The 26,184-nt window shown below is 46.4% G+C and overlaps 2 protein-coding genes across 2 annotated transcripts in view; both read left to right on the top strand.

The window, feature by feature from the left end:
- nckap1l (NCK associated protein 1 like) overlaps positions 1 to 19,707 on the top strand; it is a 44,269-nt gene extending 24,562 nt beyond the window's left edge. Inside the window, exons 19-31 of the mRNA XM_064304749.1 lie at positions 765 to 904; positions 2,892 to 3,023; positions 4,644 to 4,862; positions 6,253 to 6,383; positions 7,679 to 7,776; positions 8,062 to 8,155; positions 9,024 to 9,106; positions 9,954 to 10,034; positions 10,979 to 11,072; positions 12,654 to 12,770; positions 13,371 to 13,480; positions 14,778 to 14,867; positions 19,264 to 19,707. Coding sequence (XP_064160819.1) covers positions 765 to 904; positions 2,892 to 3,023; positions 4,644 to 4,862; positions 6,253 to 6,383; positions 7,679 to 7,776; positions 8,062 to 8,155; positions 9,024 to 9,106; positions 9,954 to 10,034; positions 10,979 to 11,072; positions 12,654 to 12,770; positions 13,371 to 13,480; positions 14,778 to 14,867; positions 19,264 to 19,380 — 1,506 coding nt within the window. The 3' untranslated portion in view covers positions 19,381 to 19,707. The remainder of the gene's footprint in view (positions 1 to 764; positions 905 to 2,891; positions 3,024 to 4,643; positions 4,863 to 6,252; positions 6,384 to 7,678; positions 7,777 to 8,061; positions 8,156 to 9,023; positions 9,107 to 9,953; positions 10,035 to 10,978; positions 11,073 to 12,653; positions 12,771 to 13,370; positions 13,481 to 14,777; positions 14,868 to 19,263) is intronic.
- A 3,556-nt stretch (positions 19,708 to 23,263) lies between these two features.
- The window catches only part of LOC135237682 (dual specificity calcium/calmodulin-dependent 3',5'-cyclic nucleotide phosphodiesterase 1B-like), a 33,128-nt gene continuing 30,207 nt past the window's right edge, over positions 23,264 to 26,184 (top strand). The window contains exon 1 of the mRNA XM_064305030.1: positions 23,264 to 23,425. Within this exon, the coding sequence (XP_064161100.1) occupies positions 23,298 to 23,425 (128 nt within the window). The 5' untranslated portion in view covers positions 23,264 to 23,297. The remainder of the gene's footprint in view (positions 23,426 to 26,184) is intronic.

A 26,184-nucleotide genomic window follows, 5' to 3' on the forward strand; every position in this document is an offset into this window, starting at 1 on the left:
TGCTCTAACACAGGAAGCTGTGTCAGATGAAAGGGAGAATCCTCTCTCTAAATATACTGTGTAGGGGCCCTAACTGTACTGTGTGGGGGGCCCTAACTGTGCTGGGTGGGGGCCCTAACTGTCCTGTGTGTGTGTGTGTGGGGGGGGGCGGGTAACTGCACTGTGTAGGGGCCCTAACTGTACTGTGTGGGGGGCCTAACTGTACCGTGTAGGGGCCTTAAATGGAACTGTGTAGGGGCCCTAGCTGTACTGTTTAGGGGCCTAACTGTACTGTGTAGGGGGCCAAAAGCTACTGCGTAGGGGCCCTAACTGTATTGTTTAGGGCCTTAACTGTATTGTGTAGGGGGCCTAACTGTACTGTGTAGGGGCCCAACTGTACTGTGTAGAGGCCCTAACTGTACTGTGTAGGGGGCCTAACTGTACTGTGTAGAGGCCCTAACTGTACTGTTTAGGGGCCTAACTGTACTGTGTGGGGGGCCTACCTGTACTGTTTAGGGGCCTAACTGTACTGTGTAGAGGCCCTAACTGTACTGTTTAGGGGCCTAACTGTACTGTGTAGGGGGTCAAACGGTACTGTGTAGAGGCCCTAACTGTACTGTTTAGGGGCCCTAACTGTACTGGGTAGGGGCCTAACTGCTCTGTGTAGGGCCCTAGCAGTACTGGGTAGGGGCCTAACTGCTCTGTGTAGGGGGGCCTAACTGTACTGGGTAGGGGCCTAACTGCTCTGTGTAGGGGGCCTAACTGCTTTCTGCACCTCTGAGCAGCTGCTGCCCAAGCACTGTGCGCAGACGATCAGCACCGCCAGAAACAAGAAGCTGAAGAAGGCGGAGCCCAAGAAGGGGGCGGTCCAGAAGGAGAAGCCGGGCGCCGAGAGCCAAAGGAAGGACCGAGCCATCGTCACCACGTGCGTGTGACCCCCCCCCCCCCCCCCAGCCAGAGCAGAAACACAGCTCATACACACACCCCAGAGCAGAAACACAGCTCATACACACCCCCCAGAGCAGAAACACAGCTCATACAGTCTCCTCCCCCAGAGCAGAAACACAGCTCATACACACCCCCCCAGAGCAGAAACACAGCTCATACACACCCCAGAGCAGAAACACAGCTCACACACACACCCCAGAGTAGAAACACAGCTCATACACCCCCCAGAGCAGAAACACAGCTCATACACCCCCAGAGCAGAAACACAGCTCATACAGACACCTCCTCCAGAGCAGAAACACAGCTCATACACACCCCAGAGCAGAAACACAGCTCATACAGACACCTCCTCCAGAGCAGAAACACAGCTCATACACACCCCCAGAGCAGAAACACAGCTCATACACCCCCCAGAGCAGAAACACAGCTCATACAGACACCTCCTCCAGAGCAGAAACACAGCTCATACACACCCCCAGAGCAGAAACACAGCTCATACAGACTCCTCCCCCAGAGCAGAAACACAGCTCATACACACCCCCCAGAGCAGAAACACAGCTCATACACACCCCCCAGAGCAGAAACACAGCTCATACACACACCCCAGAGCAGAAACACAGCTCATACAGACTCCTCCCCCAGAGCAGAAACACAGCTCATACACCCCCCAGAGCAGAAACACAGCTCATACACCCCCCAGAGCAGAAACACAGCTCATACACACCCCAGAGCAGAACACAGTCACACTCAGCAAACACATCAACCCCAGAGCAGAAACACAGCTCATACACACCCCCCAGAGCAGAAACACAGCTCATACAACCCCCCCAGAGCAGAAACACAGCTCATAACACCCCCCAGAGCAGAAACACAGCTCATACACACCCCCAGAGCAGAAACACAGCTCATACACACACCCCAGAGCAGAAACACAGCTCATACAGACTCCTCCCCCAGAGCAGAAACACAGCTCATACAGACTCCTCCCCCAGAGCAGAAACACAGCTCATACACACCCCCAGAGCAGAAACACAGCTCATACGACACCCCCAGAGCAGAAACACAGCTCATACACACCCCCAGAGCAGAAACACAGCTCATACAGACTCCTCCTCCAGAGCAGAAACACAGCTCATACACACCCCCAGAGCAGAAACACAGCTCATACAACCCTCCCCAGAGCAGAAACACAGCTCATACACCCCCCCCAGAGCAGAAACACAGCTCATACACACCCCCCAGAGCAGAAACACAGCTCATACACACCACCCCAGAGCAGAAACACAGCTCATACACCCCCCCCAGAGCAGAAACACAGCTCATACACACCCCCCCAGAGCAGAAACACAGCTCATACACCCCCCCAGAGCAGAAACACAGCTCATACACACCACCCAGAGCAGAAACACAGCTCATACACACCCCCCAGAGCAGAAACACAGCTCACACACACACCCCAGAGCAGAAGCACAGCTCATACACCCCCTCAGAGCAGAAACACAGCTCATACACCCCCCAGAGCAGAAACACAGCTCATACACCCCCCAGAGCAGAAACACAGCTCATACAACCCCCCAGAGAGAACACAGCTCATACACCCCCCCAGAGCAGAAACACAGCTCATACAGACACCTCCCCCAGAGCAGAAACACAGCTCATACAGACTCCTCCCCCAGAGCAGAAACACAGCTCATACACCCCCACACCCCGCATAGCAGAAACACACTCTCTCTCTCTCTCCTTCTTCATTTTCACCTCAATTTTGAATTAATGGCAAGACAAAGCAAAGCAGTGTTGCCAAAGCAGTCACACACACGTGCAGGATTAAATATTAAATACATAGCCATACTGTATTATGTAACATGGAAACTTGCACAGGTAAAAATGAGAGTAATACTGTAATGCTATTGATAATAACTGATAGGCCGCTGTTACACAGTCTGTCTCCCCCCTCTGTCCCCCAGAATGGACAAGCTGCACCTGTCCCTGACGGACCTGTGCATCTCGCTCAGCCACCGCCAGCAGATCAGCGTGTGGGCGCACACCATCGTCCCCGCGGAGTTCCTCCTCGGGCAGCTGGAGACACGCCTCACAAAGTAGGCCCCGTCGCCTTCGCCGTCCCGTACAAGACATGCCTATCCCTATCCGCACCCCCCCAGCCCCCCCAGCACCCCCCCCCCCCGCACTCACCCCAGCCTGCCCCACCCCATACTCCAGTCTTACTGAAACTATGTGCCAGGCGCCCCTCTGCACACCCAAACTGGGCAGATTCATTTGTTTTGGTGCAACACAGGACGGGTCAGTCTAGGAGGAAAGCAGCCATGTCATGCAAAGGGGAAAATGGCCAAGCCGTCAAAAAAAATTGGCGCCTGGCCTTCGCCATTTTGAGAAAAGTTTTTCACTTATTTGTTCAAAGAATTTCCAAAGAAAACTGCACCAAACTGTACATGATTCAAAAATGGATTTGTGATTGACAGATGGAAATGATGATGGAATGTTCAGAACACGCAGGGCTGCTCTCAGCCTCTCATTGGACGAGCTATCAGGGTTAACATCGCATGTGGAGTCACAGCTCGAGGAGATGGACTGCCAGCTTCTCATCACAAATAGCAGGATTTTCCCAGCAAGACAACTACGCAGAAAGCCAATGTAGTCATCATTGTCTCATGCCAAATCCCTCATCAATAACCATTAGCCTTTAGCTTCCAGGTCTCAGTGCAATAGAGTACTGTCATTCCCCCTGTCCAATGCTAATTTACTTCAGTCCCGGGATTTAAATCTGACAACATAATGCAAAAATGTACTTCAGTTGTGCTCCCTTGCACAGGATGAACGCACACTGTTGTGTGTTTTCAGCGTTAACACACACGGTGCTGTGTTTTTAACCGCTGGTGATTAGTGGTGGTCTGTGCTGTGACATGTGAAGGTAAGGTTTGTGGGACAGCAGTCTCCGTGGACTGCCACTGTGGGTCATGAGAAGGGTCACAGGGTAGACATGGAAAAATAGCTGGCTGTGTACTACAGTTCCATTAATATTTGCGTCAGTCAAACTAATACACACTCCACTAGTGACCTGCACTGCTCTGTTTATGCGTGTGTCCTTATTTGGACTTACGTATTTGAATATACTCTGGATATAAAAACTTGTATTTCATAATGAATGTGTGTTAGACTACATTTTAAACAGAGGTGGCTCACGTTACATGTACTTTCTTCATAATGAAGGTTATGGACTTTGTGTGGGTTTGAGCCACAGGATTAGGGGGTATTTTTTTATATTCCTGGATCAATGAAAACTACTTGGGTCCCTGTAACCTCGATAATGACGTATGATCGCCCATAGCCTGATTGACAAGATAAGTGGTTCTCACTCCTGATCCTGGTGGTTCACAGCATCTCCTGGTTTTTGTTTTCATCTTGAAATCAGTAGTAAGTTCCTACAAAAAACCTAGTGAGTTGATTTTAGCACTGATCTCCACTGTTGCTCCAGATCGGCTGATAGCTGATCTCACACTGGTCTGGATCGGTTGTTAGCTGATGTCACGCTTTTCTGGATCAGCTGTCAGCTGATCTCATGCTTTTCTGGATCAGCTGACAGCTGATCTCACGCTTTTCTGGATCGGCTGTTAGCTGATCTCACGCTTTTCTGGATCGGCTGTTAGTGGATGTAACGCTGGTCTGGATCAGCTGACGGCTGATCTCACGCTGCTCCACAGGATCATCGTGCAGATGGCCAGCTATAACCAGGCCACCCAGGAGATCGCCCGGCCCTCGGACCTGCTGGCTGGCATCAGGGCATACACCGCCAGCCTGCACACCCTGTGCCGCTATGTCAACATGGACATCACCCGCCTGACGAAGAGCGTCCTGTTACAGCAGACCCAGCCACTGGACAGCCAGGGAGAGCAGACCATCACCACACTCTACACCAACTGGTAAGTACACACACTCTACACCACCATCACCACACTCTAAACCAACTGGTAAATACACACACTCTACACCACCATCACCACACTCTACACCAACTGGTATATATACACACACTCTACACCACCATCACCACACTCTACACCAACTGGTATATATACACACTCTACATCACCATCACCACAGTCTACACCAACTGGTAAATACACACACTCTACACCACCATCACCACACTCTACACCAACTGGTAAATACACACACTCTACACCACCATCACCACACTCTACACCAGCATCACCACACTCTACACCAACTGGTAAATATACACAGTCTACACCATCATCACCACCATCACCACACTCCACACCAGCATCACCGCACTCTACACCAACTGATAAATATACACAGTCTACACCATCATCACCACACTCTACACCAACTGGTATATAAACACACTCTACACCACCATCACCACGCTCTACACCAACTGGTATATATACACACTCTACACCACCATCACCACACTCTACACCAACTAGTAAATATACACCATCATCACCACCATCACCACACTCTACACCAACTTATAAATATACACAGTCTACACCATCATCACCACACTCTACACCAACTGGTATATACACACACTCTACACAACCATCACCACACTCTACACCAACTGGTAAATACACACACTCTACACCACCATCACCACACTCTACACCACATCACCCACACTCACACCAACTGGTAAATATACACAGTCTACACCACATCACACCACACCACCTCCACACCAATCACCCACTCTACACCAACGTAAACACACACCAAACCTACATACAATATACACATCTACACCATCATCACCACACTCTACACCAACTGGTATATAAACACACTCTACACCACCATCACCACACTCTACACCAACTGGTATATACACACACTCTACACAACCATCACCACACTCTACACCAACTGGTAAATACACACACTCTACACCACCATCACCACACTATACACCAACTGGTATATACACACACTCTACACAACCATCACCACACTCTACACCAACTGGTAAATACACACACTCTACACCACCATCACCACACTCTACACCAACTGGTATATACACACACTCTACACAACCATCAGCACACTCTACACCAACTGGTAAATACACACACACTACACCACCATGCCCACACTCTACACCAACTGGTATATACACACACTCTACAACCCATCACCACACTCTACACCAACTGGTATACAGTATATACACACTCTATACCACTCTACTTTCTGTTACCTGCACTGAAATCTAAACATTGGTTGGAATGTCAATGAAGAACTGAACTAGGAATGATGGGATATCCCATACCTCCATAGGTACCTGGAGGGCCTCCTCCGGCAGGCCAGCAGTGGCGTGATCATCCACTGTCCCACAATGCACTGCTTCGTCAACCAGCCCAATGAGAATGATCAAAGCTTCAGGGCAGAAGAGTACTCTGACGTCCTTGGTAAGACCCGTTGTGATTGACTGTCCCTCCAACACCCCCGCCCTGCCCCCCCGCCCACCACCCGCCCCCAAGTCCTTATGGATCTGTATCTACTCTCTCAGTGCTTATTTTACTGCTGAGGTATTGCTTTGCACCCTGCTCATGTTACTAGCTGCGCTGGTAGCTAACCTCAGCTACCAGGCTCATACCTCACCGTTATGATTCCGCTCAAAGCACTGCAGCTCAGAACCGTAGAGCCGCCCACTTTCCAGGGATGCAGCCAATCAGCACAGCGAAGGCAGGCCCAAGGTTCTGTGATGGCGGTGCAGTATAATCGTTTTGGAACTGTGGTTGGAGCTCTGAGGTTGCAGGTTTAATTCCCCGGTCGCACAACGCCTTCACCTGTATTGGTGCAGGTGAAGGCAGTATGCAAACCCCCCCCCCCAGTCCCGTTCTCTACTAAAAGGCAGGTGCAGACCTGGCACAGTCTTCTGATTGAGCTGTGTACCCCCGCACAAGAAGACTCCTTTCCTTCAGATTTCTACACCTTACAATAACACCAGCAGTGAATACCTGTATCCGCTCACAACAAAGGGTTGCAACAGGGTTCCAACAGGGTTCCCACAGGCTCCTCTGTGTCTCTGTGGAGGAGCCCCATCCAGGTCATGGGTTCTTTGTTGGGCAAAATGGTTCAGCCTCAGGGCTATCACACTTTCCACACCTACACATAGTGTTCCATAAAGAACTAAAAAGGATTCCCCTGTGGAGACAAGTTAAAGAACCCCTTTCGAGAGCGTGTGGTGTACCTGCACCCCACAGAGAGGTCATTTGGCAGAGGGCAGACCTGCTCCCGGAGAGTAGACCCTTCAGCAGCGGGACCGCACCCATCCCCAAATGACAGCTGTTCCGTTCCACCCGACGCTGCGGCCGCTCGAATGCACGAACGCCAGCGGGCATTTCCCCTGACTCGAATGAACAGCCCGTAATCACAGCCCCTTCACCGATCCTCCAGATGCTTAATTCGGCACTCTCCGCCTGAGGGGACGTCCGGCACACCGCGCCCCCTCCTCCCGCACGGAGCGGAGAGATCTGACAGCTCTGTTGTGATGTGTGGGGCTGTGTCTCTATGTCTCTGCAGGGCTGTCTGTGTTTCTGTGTCTCTGCGGGGCTGTCTGTGTTTCTGTGTCTCTGCGGGGCTGTCTGTGTTTCTGTGTCTCTGTGAGTCATATTATCTAACATATTATTCATATTATCTGACATATGACTCATATTGTCCGACATATGGCTCTATTTGTCCATCTCTCCCTCCCTTCTAGAGCTGCAAGCTCTGGCCGAGCTGATTGGTCCATACGGGCTGAAGTTCCTCAGTGAGAATCTGATGTGGCACATCACCTCACAAGTCACTGAGCTGAAGGTAGGCGTCCACTGCCAAGTCTGTTTCCATCAGGTTACTGACAACTTCCAAAGAAATACCTATTTTCACAACTTATTATTTTTGTTCACACGATCGTATGTTTTGGTTAGTAATGCATATCACTGATAATTCTTAGAGATCTTCACAAGCGTTGTAAAATATTATTGGCTACGTGATGTGATAGTATTTCAAATATATAATCTGGCCCAGGACGGATGTACACAATGTCAGATTAATATTGAGATTACTAGAGGCTCGAAAATAATATGGTTTCTGCTGTTTCAGAAACTTGTGTTTGAGAACATGGACATTCTGGTGCAGATGAGGTCTAACTTCGATAAGCCGGAAGTGATGGTCAATCTTCAAAAGAGACTTAATGGTGAGGGGAAATACGTGTGGAACACAAACACATTCTCAAGTGTGATTCATCATTTCCTTGTAAAAGTGCCCGCATGTCCTATTTGCTACTGATATACATAATTAAAGAGTGATTCATCATGTCCTACTTAGTTTCAAATAGCACACCTGCTCTATTACTTCCTCATTTACATATTTAGAGTGATTCCTCATTGGCTAGTCAGTGAAAAAGTACCTCTCTGTCGTCCTGTTCCCCTCCTGACTGCTCATTGGCTAGTTAGTGAAAAGGAACATGTCTGTCCTATTCCCTCCTGACTCATCAATAGCTACTTAATGAAAAGGTACATCTCTGTCCTGCTCTCTCCTGACTCCTCATTGGCTAGTTAGGTTAAAGTCACATCTCTGTCCTATTCCCTCCTGACTCCTCATTGGCTAGTTAGTGAAAAGGCACATCTCTGTCCTATTCCCTCCTGAGTCCTCATTGGCTAGTTAGTGAAAAGTCACGTCAGTCCTATTCCCTCCTGAGTCCTCATTGGCTAGTTAGTGAAAAGGCACATCTCTGTCCTGTTCTCTCTTGACTCCTCATTGGCTAGTTAGTGAAAAGGCACATCTCTGTCCTGTTCTCTCCTGACTCCTCATTGGCTAGTTAGTGAAAAGGCACATCTCTGTCCTGTTCTCTCCTGACTCCTCATTGGCTAGTTACTGAAAAGGCACATCTCTGTCCTGTTCTCTCCTGACTCCTCATTGGCTAGTTAGTGAAAAGTCACGTCAGTCCTATTCCCTCCTGACTCCTCATCGGCTAGTTAGTGAAAAGGCACATCTCTGTCCTGTTTTCTCCTGACTCCTCATTGGCCAGTTGGTGAGAGACTGTGCAATTTCTTCCATTTCAGGATCTGAAAGTGTCCTGAAGAGGATGACTATCATTGGCGTGATCCTGTCCTTCAGAGCCATGGCACAGGACATGCTGGGAGACGTACGCATTACCCGTCTACACTGAGATCACTTCAACTCTGAGCTTTAATCAACACACATATCATTTTATTTTGTTTAGAGAAAGTTAAACCAAGGCTGCTGGTTTATGTCCAGTTTAGGCTCTGTTCCACTGCGTGGATGGGCCCCATGGTCTGGTATCTGTTAAGGCCCTGTTCCAGTGTGTGGATGGGTCCCATAGTCTGGTATCTGTTAAGGCTGTGTTCCAGTGTATGGATGGGCCCCATGATCTGGTATCTGTTAAGTCTCTGTTCCAGTGTATGGATTGATCCCATGCTCAAACTGGTGGGCAGTCCCTACAGGGTGGCACAGATGGACCCTGGATGGCTGTATCTCATTGCTCATCAGTGACCCCTACTGACCGTGAAGTGAACTATTCTGAGGCAGCAACTGCACCTCAGCTGGTGTATTGCAGAGAGAAAATAAGCACCCAATACGGTGGAGGAGGTTGCCACAGGGAGACTGGCTCAAGAGTACACCTGGATATCCAAACTTTGGGTTGTCACAAGGAGGCTGGCTAAAGAGTACACCTGGATATCCAAACATTGAGAGTGAGAATGAAAAAACTATTCAAAGCCCTTTGCACTAAATATCACTTTGAAAACGTTACCCCCAAAGTTCTGTTAAGAGCCTGATAGCATCCCCTTGAAGCTGGGGGCTGTTTGTCCAGTAAATGGTCACTTGTGCAACACGGTCAGCTCTTGCTTTGCATTTGTTGCCATTTTCAATCAGAAATACAACAGTAGGTGTGTTAATACGAACCAAAGTCCTCCTGGTTATGTCCCTGTAGCATTAGGCTCTGAGAGAGTAAACGTCTGCTTTCTCTCCAGGTTATGCACAAGCACTGCCCTTATCTCTTGGGTCCCATTGAAAGCCTGCAGGATCTTGTGTCTCCAGAAACGGACATCAAGGTAAGCCATAGTCTTTTTTTTCTACCGAGACGTACTGACACAATGTTTTAGAAGCAATAATTCATTTTCTCTGCTGTTGGAAACTGATTCTATGTTTTGCATCAATTTTTATAAAGTTAAATCCCAGCCATTAGTCTACTGCTGTGATTTGTGTGCTCTGAACATATTATGTCTGTTTTAGATTTTTAATCCAATTGATGTACATTACATTACATTATAGGCATTTAGCAGACGCTCTTATCCAGAGCGACTTACACACTTTTTACATAGCATTTACATTGCATCCATTTATACAGCTGGATATATACTGAAGCAATGCAGGTTAAGTACCTTGCTCAAGAGTACAATGGCAGTGTCTAACCTGGGATTCAAACCCATGACCTTTAGGTTACAAGACCAGCTCCTTACCCATTATACTACACCGTCGCCCTGCGTATACTTATATTTAACCTATTAATTCCAGTGTAAAACCTGGAATACACTGAATCAGAAAACCTTATTAGACAAATGAAAGGTAGTTACGTTAGACCGTAAAACTGCAGACACACGTGTTGAAGATGAAACCCTGCGTACACACTGCCTCCAGATGAGAGAGACAGAGAATGCTGATGCTTCCTGTTTGTGGCATACTTTTGATAAAGTCACCACTTCTGCACTCACCGCAGCTCACAGAATGAGACAGAGAGGGAAAGGGAAATAAAAATGCATCTGACGAGGCAGACCGCTTTACGCGCTGATGGCGTCAGCAGGAGACTGGGTCTGTTGTGATCTTATCTGCAGCTTAGCAGCTAAAACCACACCATGCTCTGAGCTAGCAGCCCGAGGCTCGTCTCGGGGTCGCTGGTTAAAGTGTCCTGGCCCCTACAGGTCACACTGAGCATGAGTGGTTTGGCAGGGTGCACTTTGTTTCACAGCCGATGGTTAAAGTGTCCCGCCACCTACAGGTCACTATCAGCGTCTTTGAGCTGGCCACCGCCGCCGGACTGTCCTGCGATATTGACCCGGTGCTCGTCACCGCCCTGGCCAGCATGAACACAGGTACGGCCCTCAAATACACGCACAGCCAGACAGAAACAACTAAGAACCTGCAGTAGGGTGCCCACAGATACATATTGGCCAGGACGTCCCATAAGACTAAGAACCCGCAGGAGGGTGCCCACAAACACACGTTGGCCAGGACGTCCCATAAGACTAAGAACCTGCAGGAGGGTTCCCACAGACACACAATGGCCAGGACGTCCTGTAAGACTAAGAACCTGCAGGAGGGTTCCCACAGACACACAATGGCCAGGACGTCCTGTAAGACTAAGAACCTGCAGGAGGGTGCCCACAGTCACACTTCGGCCAGGACGTCCCGTAAGATTAAGAACTTGCAGGAGGGTTCCCACAGACACACAATGGCCAGGACGTCCTGTAAGACTAAGAACTTGCAGGAGGGTGCCCACAGACACACAATGGCCAGGACGTCTCACATTTCAACCAATTTTGTCCCTACAGCCTGCAAATATGACCCGCCATCAATAAATCAGTTTTGACTCAGAAAAAAAGAAAATGGCTATAAATCAGCATTACACTTATTGTTTATAAATGGGCCTCTGTGCCTTCCTGGTGAAGCTGTGTGTTTTATTTCTGAGTAACACTGATGTTCTCCAATACTGTTCATCGCTCTGGATAAGAGTGTCTGACAAGTGTTTTAATGCAGTGTAATGAAATATAATGCAATTTACTTCACCAAGCAAAGTCACACAGAGGCCCTGACACTGGTGATAAATTACTGCTTCATTAGAGTTTGACTTAAAAACATGACATTACAGGCATGTAGCAGATGCTGTTCCCCAGAGCGACTTACACAATTTTTAAATACAAAGTGTCCATTTATATGGCTGGATATGTACTGAAGTAATTCCGGTTAAGTACCTTGTTCAACGGTACAACTGCAGTGGCCTACCTGAGCCTGCAATCTTCAGGTTACAAGCCCAGTTTCCTGCTCATTATGCAACAGTGCCAGCCTCAGACTGAAGCCTGCAGTTAATCTGGTGCACACTACTTGTTTTAAAATTGACCTGAATAGCTCTTTTCAGGCAGTCCTTTGGTGTTAGGTTATTAGATCATGAATGTAGTTGAATGAGACTGACTCCACCCTGCTCCCGCCCCACCCTGTTCCTGTTGCACATTGCTCCTCCCTACCCCTGCTCCATCCTGCTCCTGTTCAACTCTGCACCCTGCTCCACTCTGCTCCTCTTCTACCTCGCGCCTGTTCCACCCTGCTCCTGCACCACTCTGCTCCTGCTCTACCCTGGTCCTGCTCCAACCTACTCCCGCTCCACCCTGCTTCTGCTCTAACCTGGACCTGTTCCACCCTGCTCCTGCTCCACCCTGCACCTGTTCCACCCTGCTCCTGCTCCACCCTGCACATGTTCCACCCTGCTCCTGCTCAAACCTGTCCCTGCTCCATCCTGCTCCCACTTCACTCTGCTCCTGCTCCACCCTGCTGCTTTTCCACCCTGCTCATGCTCAAACCTGTACCTGTTCCACCCTGCTCCTGCTCAAACCTGTTCCTGTTCCACCCTGCTCCTGCTCAAACCTGTTCCTGTTCCCCTGCTCCTGGTCCTCCTGCAGACAGCTCCTCTGTAGAGGAGGAGTACAAGCTGACCTGTCTGCTCCTGGTGTACATTGCCGTTTCCCTGCCTGTCCTGTCCCTGGACTCCAACTCTTACTACAGCCGTGAGAATGGAGGTAAGGCCTGCCCCCCCCCAACCCCCTCACCCCACCCTCACACCAACACCCCTGTCTGCTCTTCAGAGCCTTCTAACCGCATACACGTCTGACTCAACACCAACACAACCACCCCTCAGGCCTTATAATCTCACACACAGCAGACTGAACACCAACACCTCTGTCTGCTGTTCAGAGCTCAATGGCTTCAGTCCCACAACCCCACACAGGACACTTTTATATCATAATAAACATGTTTTTGCTTTAAAAATAAATACATTTAAAAAAAAAAAACTTTACTGTACAGACATCTCACGCTGACGTACATTCATAAAGTTAGTGTTGGCTAACAGCCTGTTGACCTTGGCTATTTGGCTCAGAGCCTGAATTTAAAAAAGTCTAGATCAACAAATACCCAGAAAAGCAGAGTGGCATTTTCCACAGGCTGCTCACCTTCCCACAATGCATCTCTGCACATCTGCGGAAATGAGCGTGCCCTCATTCTCACACCGATCGAGCAGGTCCCAGTGAACAGCGGCGTGTTTCCTCCCCAGCGTGGCTCCGCGCTCGGTGCATGCTGGGATCTTATTTACCTTCCTTCTCACCTCCCGCCTCCCCCAGGGCACCAGAACAACATCCACTGCCTGGCCACAGCCGTCAACCAGCTCACCGCCGCCATGCTGACCGTCCAGGGCAAGAACATCGAGCAGCACCTCAAAGAGTTCCTCTTGGTCAGTTTCATCCTTCGCACTTCTCAAGATCGCTTGTACTGTTCATTAAATTGTACTGTAACTGTTACGAGGCTATTCAATATTGCTTCCCGGGCAAAGGTCACATTTTGTGTTAGGGCACTTTCATTTATTTATTTACTTATTCATTTATTTACTTTGGCTGTGTCTCCAGATGAAAATGAAACCTGTACGGCACTTTTCATGTCACGTTGTACCAGCGACGCAGAGAATGAACGCAATGAAAAAGCAAACCCGCAGACTGAAACCACTTTTGCAGCAATGGTCTCAGTTACAGACAATCCTTTACGCTATCAGAATGATTAGAAGGATAATATAATCGCATACAAATTCTAAACATAAGTTAGGGGCTTTAAAGTCATTGGTGTCTGATATCCAAAACACCCTCATTTCTAGACAAATCAATGATTTTTATTAATTTCAGTTAAAGTAGTAACTGTTATTAGTAACCACAGTTACTATGACAGTGATGTTATGGAAACCTACCTGTGGTGCAGTTTCTCCCTCCACCTCCTATTTTTTTACGAAATAATGTTTCTATACTCATGTCTGTCCAAAGTTCACATTCACGTTTTCATTAGCTAACTCTGGCTAACTCAACCTAACATTAGCTGGGTGAACCCTGATGCTTCCTAAATGCTAGTTAACATCAATCCAAATAATGTTGATAATTTTGCAGTGTTGCTTAGGGCAGAGGACAAATATTTTTTTGGGCTGGGGAAATCTATTTGGGAAGTACTAGACACAGCAGGACTGAGAGTTGTAAGTGTCTAAAAAGCTTTAGCAATGCAACTGATCCTCCATGTCTATCCAGAAAATAAAACAAAAAACTAATATGAACTGTCTGATTCAGAAGCTGTGCTACCAAGTATTAGCTGTGCAGCTAAATGAAAAACACTGTCCAAATGAAGCCTGTGGCATATTTTGAGTCACATGATTGCAAATTAAATCTTTCTATGAACTTAAACTGAAAAACCATCCATTTCGCCAGAGGGGATACTGTCTGACAGAACACAGTTAGCTAACATGAGAAGCACTGGGCAGCAAATGTTCCAGCCAACTTGTTCCAGCCAAATTTGGTGGGCACTTTAACATCAGTCAATTCCTTTTGAACTTTTAGATAATAAACCAAAAATGAGGGACTATCAGCCAACTCTCTAGAACCAAATATAACCACAGTATTATATTACCAAATTCTGGGGTCTTGTCTGTGTCAGCTGATAATGACTGTGCAATGCTAATGGTAACGTGTTTTCTTTTTTCCTGGCTTGGCCTCTAGGTGGCGTCCTCCACACTGCTGCAGCTGGGCCAGAACGTGGCGGCAGTGGAGAGTAAAAACAGGGATTCCATCTACCTTCTGCTCCACATGGTGAAAATTTCCCCTACTCTCCATCTCAGCACAATTTTAGATAACTAACAGCATCTACACACCCATTTTTAAGAAACAGGACCAGGGAGTGTGTTCCAATTATGGGGGAATCCCACTCCTCAGCCACCCTGAGAAAATCTATGCTAAGATGCTGAAAAGGAGACTATGACTGATAGTCGAACCCAAGATTCAGGAGGGTTTAGTCCAGGCCGTGAAACAATAGAGCAGCTTTTTACCCTCTTACAGATATTTGATGGGTCATGGGAGTTTGCTTATCCAGTCTACATGTTTTTTGTGGATTTGGAGAAGGTATATGGCCGTGCGCCCCGGGGTATCGTGTGGGAGGTGCTGCGGGAGCACGGGGTGCTGGGGTCCCTGTTGCGTGCCATTCGGCCCTTGTATACTCGGAGCAAGAGCTGTGTTCACATTCTCAGCATTAAGTCAAGCTCATTCAGAGTGGGTGTCGGACTCCGCCAAGGGTCTCCCCTCCTGTTTGCAGTATTCTTGGAGAAGAATTTAAAGGCACAGTCTAGGTATGGAGTGTTTCCAGTTTGGGGACAGAGGAGCGGCATCTCTGCTGTTGCCGTCCTCCTAGCCTCATTGTACCGTGAGCTCTGATGTGCACTCGAACGGTTTGCAACTGAGTGCGACGCGGTTGGAAAGAGGATCAGCACCTCCGAACTAAAGAAGGCTATAGTCTTCTCCTAGAAAAAGATAGCTTGTCTTCTTCACATGAGGGGGGAGCAACTGCCCGAGATGGAGGAGTTCAAGTATCTTGGGGTTGTATTCACGAGTGAAGGAGAAAGGGATTTGGAGATTGATCATCGTCTAAGTATCGCGGCAACGCAGTAATGCAGGCATTGTGTCAGACGGTGGTGGTGAAGAAGGAGCTGAGCCGAAAGGCAAAGCCCTCGCTTTACCAGTCAATCTTCGTCCCTGCCTTCGCCTATACTCAAGATCTATGGGCAGTGACTGGAAGAGTGAGATCGCGAATACAAGCGACTAAAATGTGATCTCTCTGTAGGCTGGCAGGGCTTACTCTTCTTGATAGGGTAAGTATTTCAGCTGTCTGGGAGAACCTAAAAGTAGATTGAAAGCATTGAAAGAAGTCAGTTGAGGCGGTTCGGGCATCTGATAAGGATGCCTCCTGGGTGCCTCCCTCTGGAAGTGTTTTGAGCATGGCCACCGGGGAGGAGACCCAGGGGCAGACCTAGGACACGCTGTAGGGATTATATCCACCGACTGGCCTGGGATCGCCTTGGGACCTTCCAAAATGAGTTGGTGCAGGTTGCCGGGGAGAGGGACGTCTGGGATGCAATGGTTGCACTGTTGCCAAAGTGACCCTGATCTGGATCACGTGGTTGAAAAATGGATGGATGAATAATGAAAAAAGATATCAAACACCCATAGCACCCATCTGAAAAAGTAATAGCAGTTATTGCAAAAGTAGTTACTCAATCAACTAGTTAACTAAATTTAATTGATAATTAGGTTCAGCTGATTGAACACATTTAGGCTTGATTGCAGACAGCCATTTGAGACCTCACTTAAATTAAACCTTACCATCAGTGAAGTAGTCACCACAATGTTTCTACAAGAACACTCAGCCATGATAAAAGGAAATTCCAGAAGAGAATTATGCCCCTCCCCTCTCAAGTATGCCCCTCCCATACGGTCAGAAAAAAAGTTGTTGAAATATATCAGTCTAGAAGGTGGGTGCAAAGAGTTTCAAGGAGTGGCCGGCCGGCAAAATTTCTCCAAGGGTGCAGTGATAACACATCCTGGAGGTCAAAGATCCCAGAAGAACATCCAAAGAATGTGGTCATGTGATGGCGTGGGGATGCTTTGCTACCTCAGGACCTGGATGACTTGCCATTTTTGATGAAACCATGAATTCTGCTCTGTACCAGAAAATTCTTAATGTCTGGTGATCAGTCCGTAAGCTGAAGCATGATTGGGTTATGCAGCAAGACAATGATCCAAAACACAAAAGTAGTCCACATTTGAATGGCTGAAAAGAAACAAAATCAACGTTTTTGAGTGGTTTAGAACCCAACAGTGATGCTGTGGCAGGACCTGAAAAAAGCAGTTCATGCTCAAAGGTCTAGCAATTTGTCTGAATTAAAGAAGTTCTACAAATAAGAGTGGGAAAAAATTCCTCCAAAGAGATATCAAATTACAAGCTTTTGGTTGCAGTTATTGCTGCTAAAGGTGATGAAACCAGTTATTAATTGTAAGGGGGCAATTGCTTTTGCAAATGGGTGATATGGGTGTTTGATGATGTGTTTCATTAAATAAATGAAATACTAATTTTAAAAATGTGTTTTGTGTTTACTCAGGTTCACTTTGTCTAATATTACATTTTGTTGAAAGATCTGAAACCATTCAGCTTGAAAAATATGCAATAATAGAAGAAATGAGGAAGGAGGCAAATATTTTTCCACAGTACTCTAATACATCGTACAGTAGATATACGTGCACTATACGTGTACTATAGAGTGCCAACTACCTGATAAACTTACCCTCCCTGCACTCTGGGTGATTCTTTAAAGGATAAAGCCGTAATTTCTTTATGTTTGACATAACCTAAGAATGAACTACACTGACTATGTTTTTTGGGATCAAAGTTGGCTTTCTGGAAATATAAATAAGTCTTTCTGAACTGTATTTAATAATTTTACCACATCATTTGAATGAATGGCTTCCTGTTTGCGTGCTAAGTGAGTTAGGAGAATGTCAGACAGTACAGAGAATTGGAAGAAGCATTGAAGTTCTTGGTCTTTTCAAAGGATATGTTTACAATAGGAAACACATGACCTTTTTGACAATAGGTGCTAGTTTGATATTTGTCTATACGTATATTTAAGGTGCTATATATATATAAATATCACTAACCTTTCAGTTCTTGATTTCCTTGACTATATATATATTAGGGGTGTCCGAGGATGTCATTATCTGTATCTGTTCAACCAACAAAATTATCTGTAATTGTATCTGTATTCGGTAGAAGACAGGAAGTGGGCGTGGTTTATACAAGGAAGTCACGTTAAATCGGGCAAACGTTGTATTTTCTAACCTAATATTAATTGGCAATGCAGTTGTTGTGTCTTCAAAGCATTAAATTGATTCAATATTGGCCTATAAATAATTATGAAATATATATATATATATATATATATTTCCACATCCTCATACTGTACTTTACATGTACATTTCTCTCCTTTTTCATTTTTTTTTATTTTTAACTAAGTTTTATGAACTGTTTATATATATATAACGACTAGTTAGTGAAATCAAAGTCCTATGTTGCAAACAGAATAGGCATTTTTCTATCTTGTGGCCATCCACAATGATATGAATTGATTTGAAGAAACATAATGGCTGACGCACAGAATACAGAACTTCTCTCTCTCTCACTGCCCCTCTCTCTCTCTTTCTCTCTCTCTCTGCCCCTCTCTCTCTCTCTCTCTCTCTCTCTGCCCCTGTATTGCTAGATAGAGGCTATGAGAACTGACTTTTTTTTTTCCGAATCCGAATAATAACGAGCAACTTCGGGTAGAATAAATATCTGTTTCCATCGCGATATTCGTGCTTTCCCGAATACAGTATTCGGATTTGGATACATCCCTAATATATATATATATATATATATATATATATATATATATATATATATATATATATATATATATACACCGATCAGCCACAACATTAAAACCACCTACTGATGTTGTGTAGGTCCTCCTCATGCCACCAAAACAGCTCTGACCCGAGAGTTTTTAAAGTCATGTGGAAATAATTCACCCTCTAACAATATCTTAGCTTTTTATAGCCCTGTAGCAACTAATAATGTAATAAACTACCAATAGGGTAATAACTCCCAATGATGTAATCCATTTCACATTTTTTATGTAATAAAAACCAATAATGTAATAAGAAGTAGTAGTAATGCACTTTATTGCTCCCCGGGGGGGAATTTGCACTGTTGCAGAATCAAAGACAACAAAGTAACACAATCAGATACAAATCTACAGTAGAGACAAAATATCAGATACAAATATACAGTAGACACAATAATATACAGAAATCCAAATATACCAGAGGACACCTACAGAGGTGGAGTTCATGCCTCGACGGGCCAGAGCTGTTTTTGCGGCACGAGGGGGACCTACACAATATTAGGTAGGTGGTTTTAATGTTGTGGTCGATCGGTATATATATATATATATATATATATATATATACAACTTAGATATACACAAGACTTGCAAATCAAGAACTGAAAGGTTAGTGATAGGTTTTTGTCTTCTAAATAAGTAATAGTTCAGTGCTGAGCTACAGTTAATTGCACAGGAATAATAGTGTGGATTTGCTTTATGCCTGTTCTCTTTCCCAGATCGTGGAGGAGTCTCCGTTTCTGAGCCAGGACATGCTGGAGAACTGCTTCCCCTACGCTCTGCTACGCAATGCTTACAGAGAGGTGTACAAGGCCTCAGTCATCACCATGGGCTAACCCACCAATCATCACCAAGAGCTGAGCCACCTATTATCACCAAGAGCTGACCCACCAATCATCGCCAAGAGCTGAGCCACCGATTATCACCAAGAGCTGCCCCACCTATCATCACCAAGAGCTGCCCCACCTATTATCACCAAGAGCTGCACCACAGAACCCCCACCCCGACCCTTTACTAATGAAAGCTTAAGCATGTTTCACAAACCACAGGGAATCAATTAAAATAAATGTTTGTTTCTTTACAAATTTCCAGAGGAAATATTCTGTACTCACTAGATCGTAGGCTTCCAACTGCTGTCCAATAAATGTGTTTATTAATCTCCATAGAGCAGTGGCTATTTTTAAGAATCTCTAATTCTGCAGTCGGAGAGGGGAGGGACACCTCTGAACTGCACGATATGGAGCAGACGTAAACGCTTGCCTCTAGTGCCGCTTCTAGAAACCATGTGTGATTTTACTTGAACACGATTTGATAACAAATCTATAGCCTAGTTTTACTCACTGGAGAGGGGAGGAGCACACTGGAGAGGGGAGGGTCATAATGGGGAGGGGAGGAGCATACTAGAGAGGGGAGGGGCATAATGGGGAGGAGGGCACACTGGAGAGGGAGGGCATATGGGAGGGAGGAGCAACTGAGAGGGGAGGGCATAATGGGGAGGAGGGGCACACTGGAGAGGGGAGGGCATAATGGGGAGGGAGGGGCACACTGGAGAGGGGAGGGGCATAATGGGGAGGGAGGGCACACTGGAGAGGGGAGGGGCATAATGGGGAGGGGGGAGCAACTGAGAGGGGAGGGGCATAATGGGGGGGGATAGAGAGGAGGGCATAATGGAGGAGCAGAGGGGGAGGGGCATAATGGGGAGGGGAGGGCACACTGAGAGGAGGGGCATAATGGGGAGCGGACTAATGGGGGGAGGGGCACACTGGAGAGGGGAGGGGCATAATGGGGAGGGGAGGGGCACACTGGAGAGGGGAGGGGCATAATGGGGAGGGGAGGGGCACACTGGAGAGGGGAGGGGCATAATGGGGAGGGGAGGGGCATATTGGGTATGAAAGGGGCATGCTTGAGAGGGGAGGGGTTCACTGGTGTTGGCTGGTCATGAGTATGAAATCGGGGACAGAAACTAAATATAACCTTTTTAAGGAGACCCAAAAATCTACCCAAACCATAATAATTTGCATTGTCCTTCCTTATCCTCAGAATAACTGGTGTAGCCTGTATTTCATGTGTCAAAAGCAAACAATTCCTGTCTGCAAAGGGCCATTTGAAGTGATGATGTGGCCGGGATGCAACTCCTCTTCCTTTTGCATGAATGGAGCTGTTGATTCGGGGAATACTGTGTAATGACAACAAATCTGTTATTTTCTCAGTATTTCTGTATTTAAGCCATAGCTGAAGGCTCAGAGTCTTGTTTTCATTTCATCTGAACTGCAGCCTCTGGTAAATTTAGTGAATCTATTGTCGTCAATGGGGGAAAGGGGAGATGCTATACCTGGGCGACATAATCATTTGGGGGAGGGGCTCTGCACATTTTCTTTGTTGTGGGCTGAAGTATTATATGTGGCACATTCAAAATTTGAGGCAAAATGATCAATAAGGAGAGGACCAACATATGTTTTTGGCAGGACTTCCCCTTTATGCTGATCCTCAGTCCCAGGACTTCCCCTTTAAGCTGATCCTCAGTCCCAGGACTTCCCCTTTAAGCTGATCCTCAGTCCCAGGACTTCCCCTTTAAGCTGATCCTCAGTCCCAGGACTTCCCCTTTATGCTGATCCTCAGTCCCAGGCCTTCCCCTTTATGCTGATCCTCAGTCCCAGGCCTTCCCCTTTATGCTGATCCTCAGTCCCAGGACTTCCCCTTTAAGCTGATCCTTTGTCTCAACCTGTTTTTATAGAAACTGTGTGAATGACCCGTGGCCATTCACAGGTTTTCCCTGGTCTCACAAGAGTATCTCATGTGATTTTCTTCTATCTTCACATGTTTTTTTGTTGATTTTCTAGTGAAAACTGCAGAAGACAAATAGTTTCATTTTTTCTTAATAATCAGTGGGAAACTGAAACAGGTTGCCGGTACGTTCCTTGTCCTCCACCTGTATTGCCCTACACCTCTGCGTACTACCAGATGTGTGTACGTTTGTTATTCTGTGCAAGTTATGCCCTTTGTCATTGCTCTCTCTCACATTCTAATATCATATTTGATCATTTAAATAAGACACAACAAGCAAAGATTTCTATTCAACACAAATCTATTTGGTGGTTTCAAACATGTCATTTTTAAGATTCAGCTCACCCTGTAGCACATACAGAAGAACAGGCCCTGAGGCTAAAACACACACTCATCAAATCCTAATTAATTTCTGCAGAGACTGCAAACCGCTGGATCTGTGGACTGTCAACATGGCTGCAGATACAGAAAACAAAGAGCAAACCTATTTCCTTGTTTTCAATGCTTGGACATCAAGTGCAGCTTCACACCATAAAGAAAACAGAACAAGCCCGAGTATATTTGACCTTTTGAGGTGTGAGACCACAAATACATGATCAGAATGTTCTTAACAGACTTCTAGAACTTCTAGAAGGGTTAAGAGAAAAAAAACAAACCTTGTCGATTAACACAGGAAGCTTGGTTCTTCGTGAGGGAAGCGAGGGGGTGTGAAAATGAAATTTCTCCTCTTTCTTACCCGGAACTCACCATGCCACCGCGAGCGCTTGCATCCTCCCAGAGAGCCCGGAGGTGCTGTTGAGGGCCCCGGGGTCCCGGAGAGGGAGGAAGCTGCCTGCCTGTCTGCTCGCTGGGTGGGATTAAAGCAGCAGCTCAGCCCCCCGCCCCCCCGGGACGCCGCGGCTGGGCCTCGGTGACGCAGGAGCCGAGCCGGGCCAACGGGGACCTCGCCGGTGCAGACGCACGAGGTCACAACCTGGACCAGCAGTCACCCACACACCCAGCAGTCACCCGCACACCCAGCAGTCACCCGCACACACGTTATTCATCAGCTTCACACAAATGGAAGGTACGTCTGGGCGCAGACAGTTTGCGCAAGAATAATGCACAATAATCTTTTTTTTTTGGGGGGGTGGGGGTGATATGACCCCCTTTTGTTCAACGTAACCACAGTCAGAGGAAATCTTCAAACGGAAGCTCGACAGTCAGCCGCAGAACAGGTTGTGCATTATCAGTGGCTCATTTTCACAGCATCTATCTGCGTATGAAATCAGGTTTGAAGGGGAAGGAGAGTACAGAGAGATGCTAAATTCATATGGTAACTGAAGGGGCAACATCAGCCATTTTAAACCACATGAAAGAGCGCTTCATACAGAGTGCATTATTTGAACCAGCAATAAGTTGCATTTGTAAAGTAGCACAGAGATCTGGGAGAAAACATTTATTTTGGATGGATCTGTTTCCTATATAAATTCTACTAAATATATTTAACCAAGATTCAAGATTCAAGATTAACTTTATTGTCCCACAAAGTGGAAAATTTGGCTTGGGCTTTCACCCATGCTGCAGCCGTAAAAGACAAACATTCCACATACAAAAAACATACACATTATGTTAGTGAATATAAACATACAGCAAGGTTCCTAAAAGCACCTGCAGACAAACAGAAAAACACCTCACGTCACCAGAAGCACCTGCGACTCAAACCTGAACAGAATTGCCTTATTCTTCCAAACTGGGTATGTTATTTTTCTTCAAAAAGGTTTATAATAATTATGCGGGGTATAATTGCGCTGCAGCCTTGGTGAGAGGGCTGGGCACGCCTGCGTCGCGTCCACTGTGGCTCATCCCTCCAGAGGCGCCCGATGACGACGGTGAGCTGGCACGGGCGAAACGGAGCGCTCTATTTCAGGCAGCGCGGAGGACAAGGGGGCACAGCAGCACCAGGACTGCGGCTCTGGAACACCACAGCATGGCGTCCGACGCGCGCTCGCCGACGCGCTGGCTGACTCGGGAACCGAAGGGCGTGAAGCTGGCAACCCCCTGCGGCGAGCCAAGCCAAGACGTGGGCCGTGAGACGCGGAGGATCACTTCCACGCTGTAAGATCCAACATCCGTCTTATCCACACCCAGGCTGGGGCTCAGCCGGCATCTGTCCTTTTAACTTTGACAAGCAAAAGCAAGAATGATTTAGCCTTCTCCACGAACAAGGTTTTGGCATGATCAGCAATAACTAAAACAAACAGAGTTAAAACTGAGGTGAAAAAAAAAAAAGCGTAACGCTTGCTTTTGCTCTAAGTCTGTGATAATTGTGGGGATAATTGTGAGGATGAAAGCTGATTGTGGCTTGAGGGATTTCTGCCGATGGTGCTTCGGTTCTGGAGCTGCATCAAACCTGGTGTGTAAAAAACGAAGCTGGTGATATGGAGTGAAGCTCAGGTTAGGGTGGAACTAGACCAGGGATCTCAAACGGAGGTCCTGGATGGCCGCTGCGTCTGCCAGGTCTTAGTGTGTTTCAGCTCGCTGATTAAATAAATGTCCTGGAGTCCACACTTTGTTTTCAGGGTCTAAATTTGCCGTCAATTGGAGTACATTACAGGCATTTAGCGGATGCTCTTATCCAGAGCGACTTACACCATTTTTACATAGCATTTTACATGGCATCCATTTATACAGCTGGACATATACTGACGCAATGCAGGTTTAGTACCTTGCTCAAGGGCACAACGGCAGTGTCCTACCTGTGACCTTTAGGTTACAAGCCCGGCTCCTTACCCATAACACTACACTGGCGCCCAGAATTGGGAGGAAAAACCAAAACCTGCAGACAGTTCAGTGCCCTGACCTGCACAGATTCTGCATGCTCATTGGTGTCATTAACATTTCATTTGTGTATAGCCAGAGATGAACAATTACCCGCCTCTGATATTTCACCATTGCTCCCTTGACCCCCTTCGGATATCCTGTCTTTTTCCTTTTCATTCCTTGGAGTTCCTTTTGGATAATATTTTAGGCATAGCCATGTAAAAATAGGCTGTCTGTGTACCAGTACTATTTACAATACAAATCGTTGTTTGTTTGATGAAGATTACACTTACTGATTACAAATGGGCCTTCGTGAATTCTTGGTGATGCTGCATTTTTGTGTTCCTGAGAGTGACACTGATGTCCTCCACTGCTGTACATCATTCTGAATTAGTGTCTGCCCAGTGATTATAAAGCAATGTAACATAATGTGTCAATACGCCGCATGTGAGCCCTTTCAGTGCAGTAGGTCACTATGCGCTGAGAGTGCTGTTGTGGAGGAGCTCAGCGTGGGCTGTAGTAGAGCAGGAGGGACTCTGGGTGCTGAAGACCAGGCCTAATGCGGTGCTGGATGCTCTCTGTGCTTTCACTGGTTAATGACAAGCCTGGCCGAGCTGAACGGGCTGCTCACGTGACTCTGTATTATTATATTTTTATGTTGAACAGTCATCCGTTATCTGCCACAGCATGTGTGTGTGTGTGTGTGTGTGTGTATGAACGTGTGTGTGTGTGTGTGTGTAACTTTATATGATATAGAATAAGTATGTATCCGAATACTGTATTCGGGAAAGCACGAATAATGAAGGGGGGGGGGGCAGGGTTACGCGCGGCTGCTAGCTGTATCTGGAACTCTGGCACACACACCAACAAACTCTGAGCCACGGCGCTGCAAAACGTTTAATAAATAAGTTCTGTGCGTCAGCCATTATGTTACTTCAAATCGATTCATGTCATTGTGGATGGCCACAAGATAAAAATGCCCATTCTGTTTGCAGCATAGGACTTTGATTTCACTAACTAGTCGTTTCATTTACTACACATTATTGAAAAGTGATCACTATATTCTGTAGTCGGCCCCACAGAGGCAGCGCACAGCAGGCAGCGGGCTGAGAACTGACCATTCCCGGCTATCACTCAGGGAAACTCTCGCATCGAGGAAGAGGAGGCATCAGGTGCGGGAGCTAGTGAGACAAAAGCCTGGTGTGGCAGCTGGATTTCTTGCAAACCCCCGCAACCTATACATCAAAATGAAGCTTAGAACCTGTAGTTTTATCCAGTCGAAATATTTTACAAAACGTTTTACCTTGTATTTCAGTCAATATTCATCCGTTTAAGATGTAACATGCTGTATGTATCAGCCATAGGTCTTGGTTATCAAATGAACACGAAATCCAGTCCAGATTTTCATGGTAGGCTAACAGTTGCCACCAAGGGAAAATATGAGGACAGATGGTTTGCATCTATCCAAACTTAGTTCAGTAGGGGGAAAAAAATAACAGGCAAAAAAAGTTCATGTATTACTGTTATGTAATTACTATTGTGAAGTAGTAATTCACGTTTCCCTAGCGAACTGCAGTAACCTTAACACATCATGAAACGCAGCATCATTGGAATTTAAGATTATTCCCTTCAACTGAAGGACATTTTTTCTATATATCTTTACTGTAAATAGTTTCTATTTCCAATGCAAAACAGAATCTTTCGATTTATATATATTTTTTCAGTTTGATTGTTCAGTGTGTCCCCAGTTAAGGGGGGGGGGGGGGGGTTCAGACAGTTCATAAAACTTAGTTTAGTTTAAAAAAAAAAAAAATTAAAAAGGAGAGAGATGAGAAGTACAGTATGAGGATGTGGAAATATACTTCATAATTAATTATATGCCATTGCATTGCCAATGAATATTAGCTTAGAAAATACAACATTTGCCTGATTTAACGTGCCTTCCAGTATAAACCACGCCCACTTCCTGTCTTCTATCCGAATACAGATACAGATAATTTTGTTGGTTGAACAGATACAGATAATGACATCTCTGCACACCCCTAATATAGAAG

Source organism: Anguilla rostrata, chromosome 13 (genome assembly GCF_018555375.3).
Source record: "Anguilla rostrata isolate EN2019 chromosome 13, ASM1855537v3, whole genome shotgun sequence".
In the NCBI taxonomy this organism is placed as follows: domain Eukaryota; kingdom Metazoa; phylum Chordata; class Actinopteri; order Anguilliformes; family Anguillidae; genus Anguilla; species Anguilla rostrata.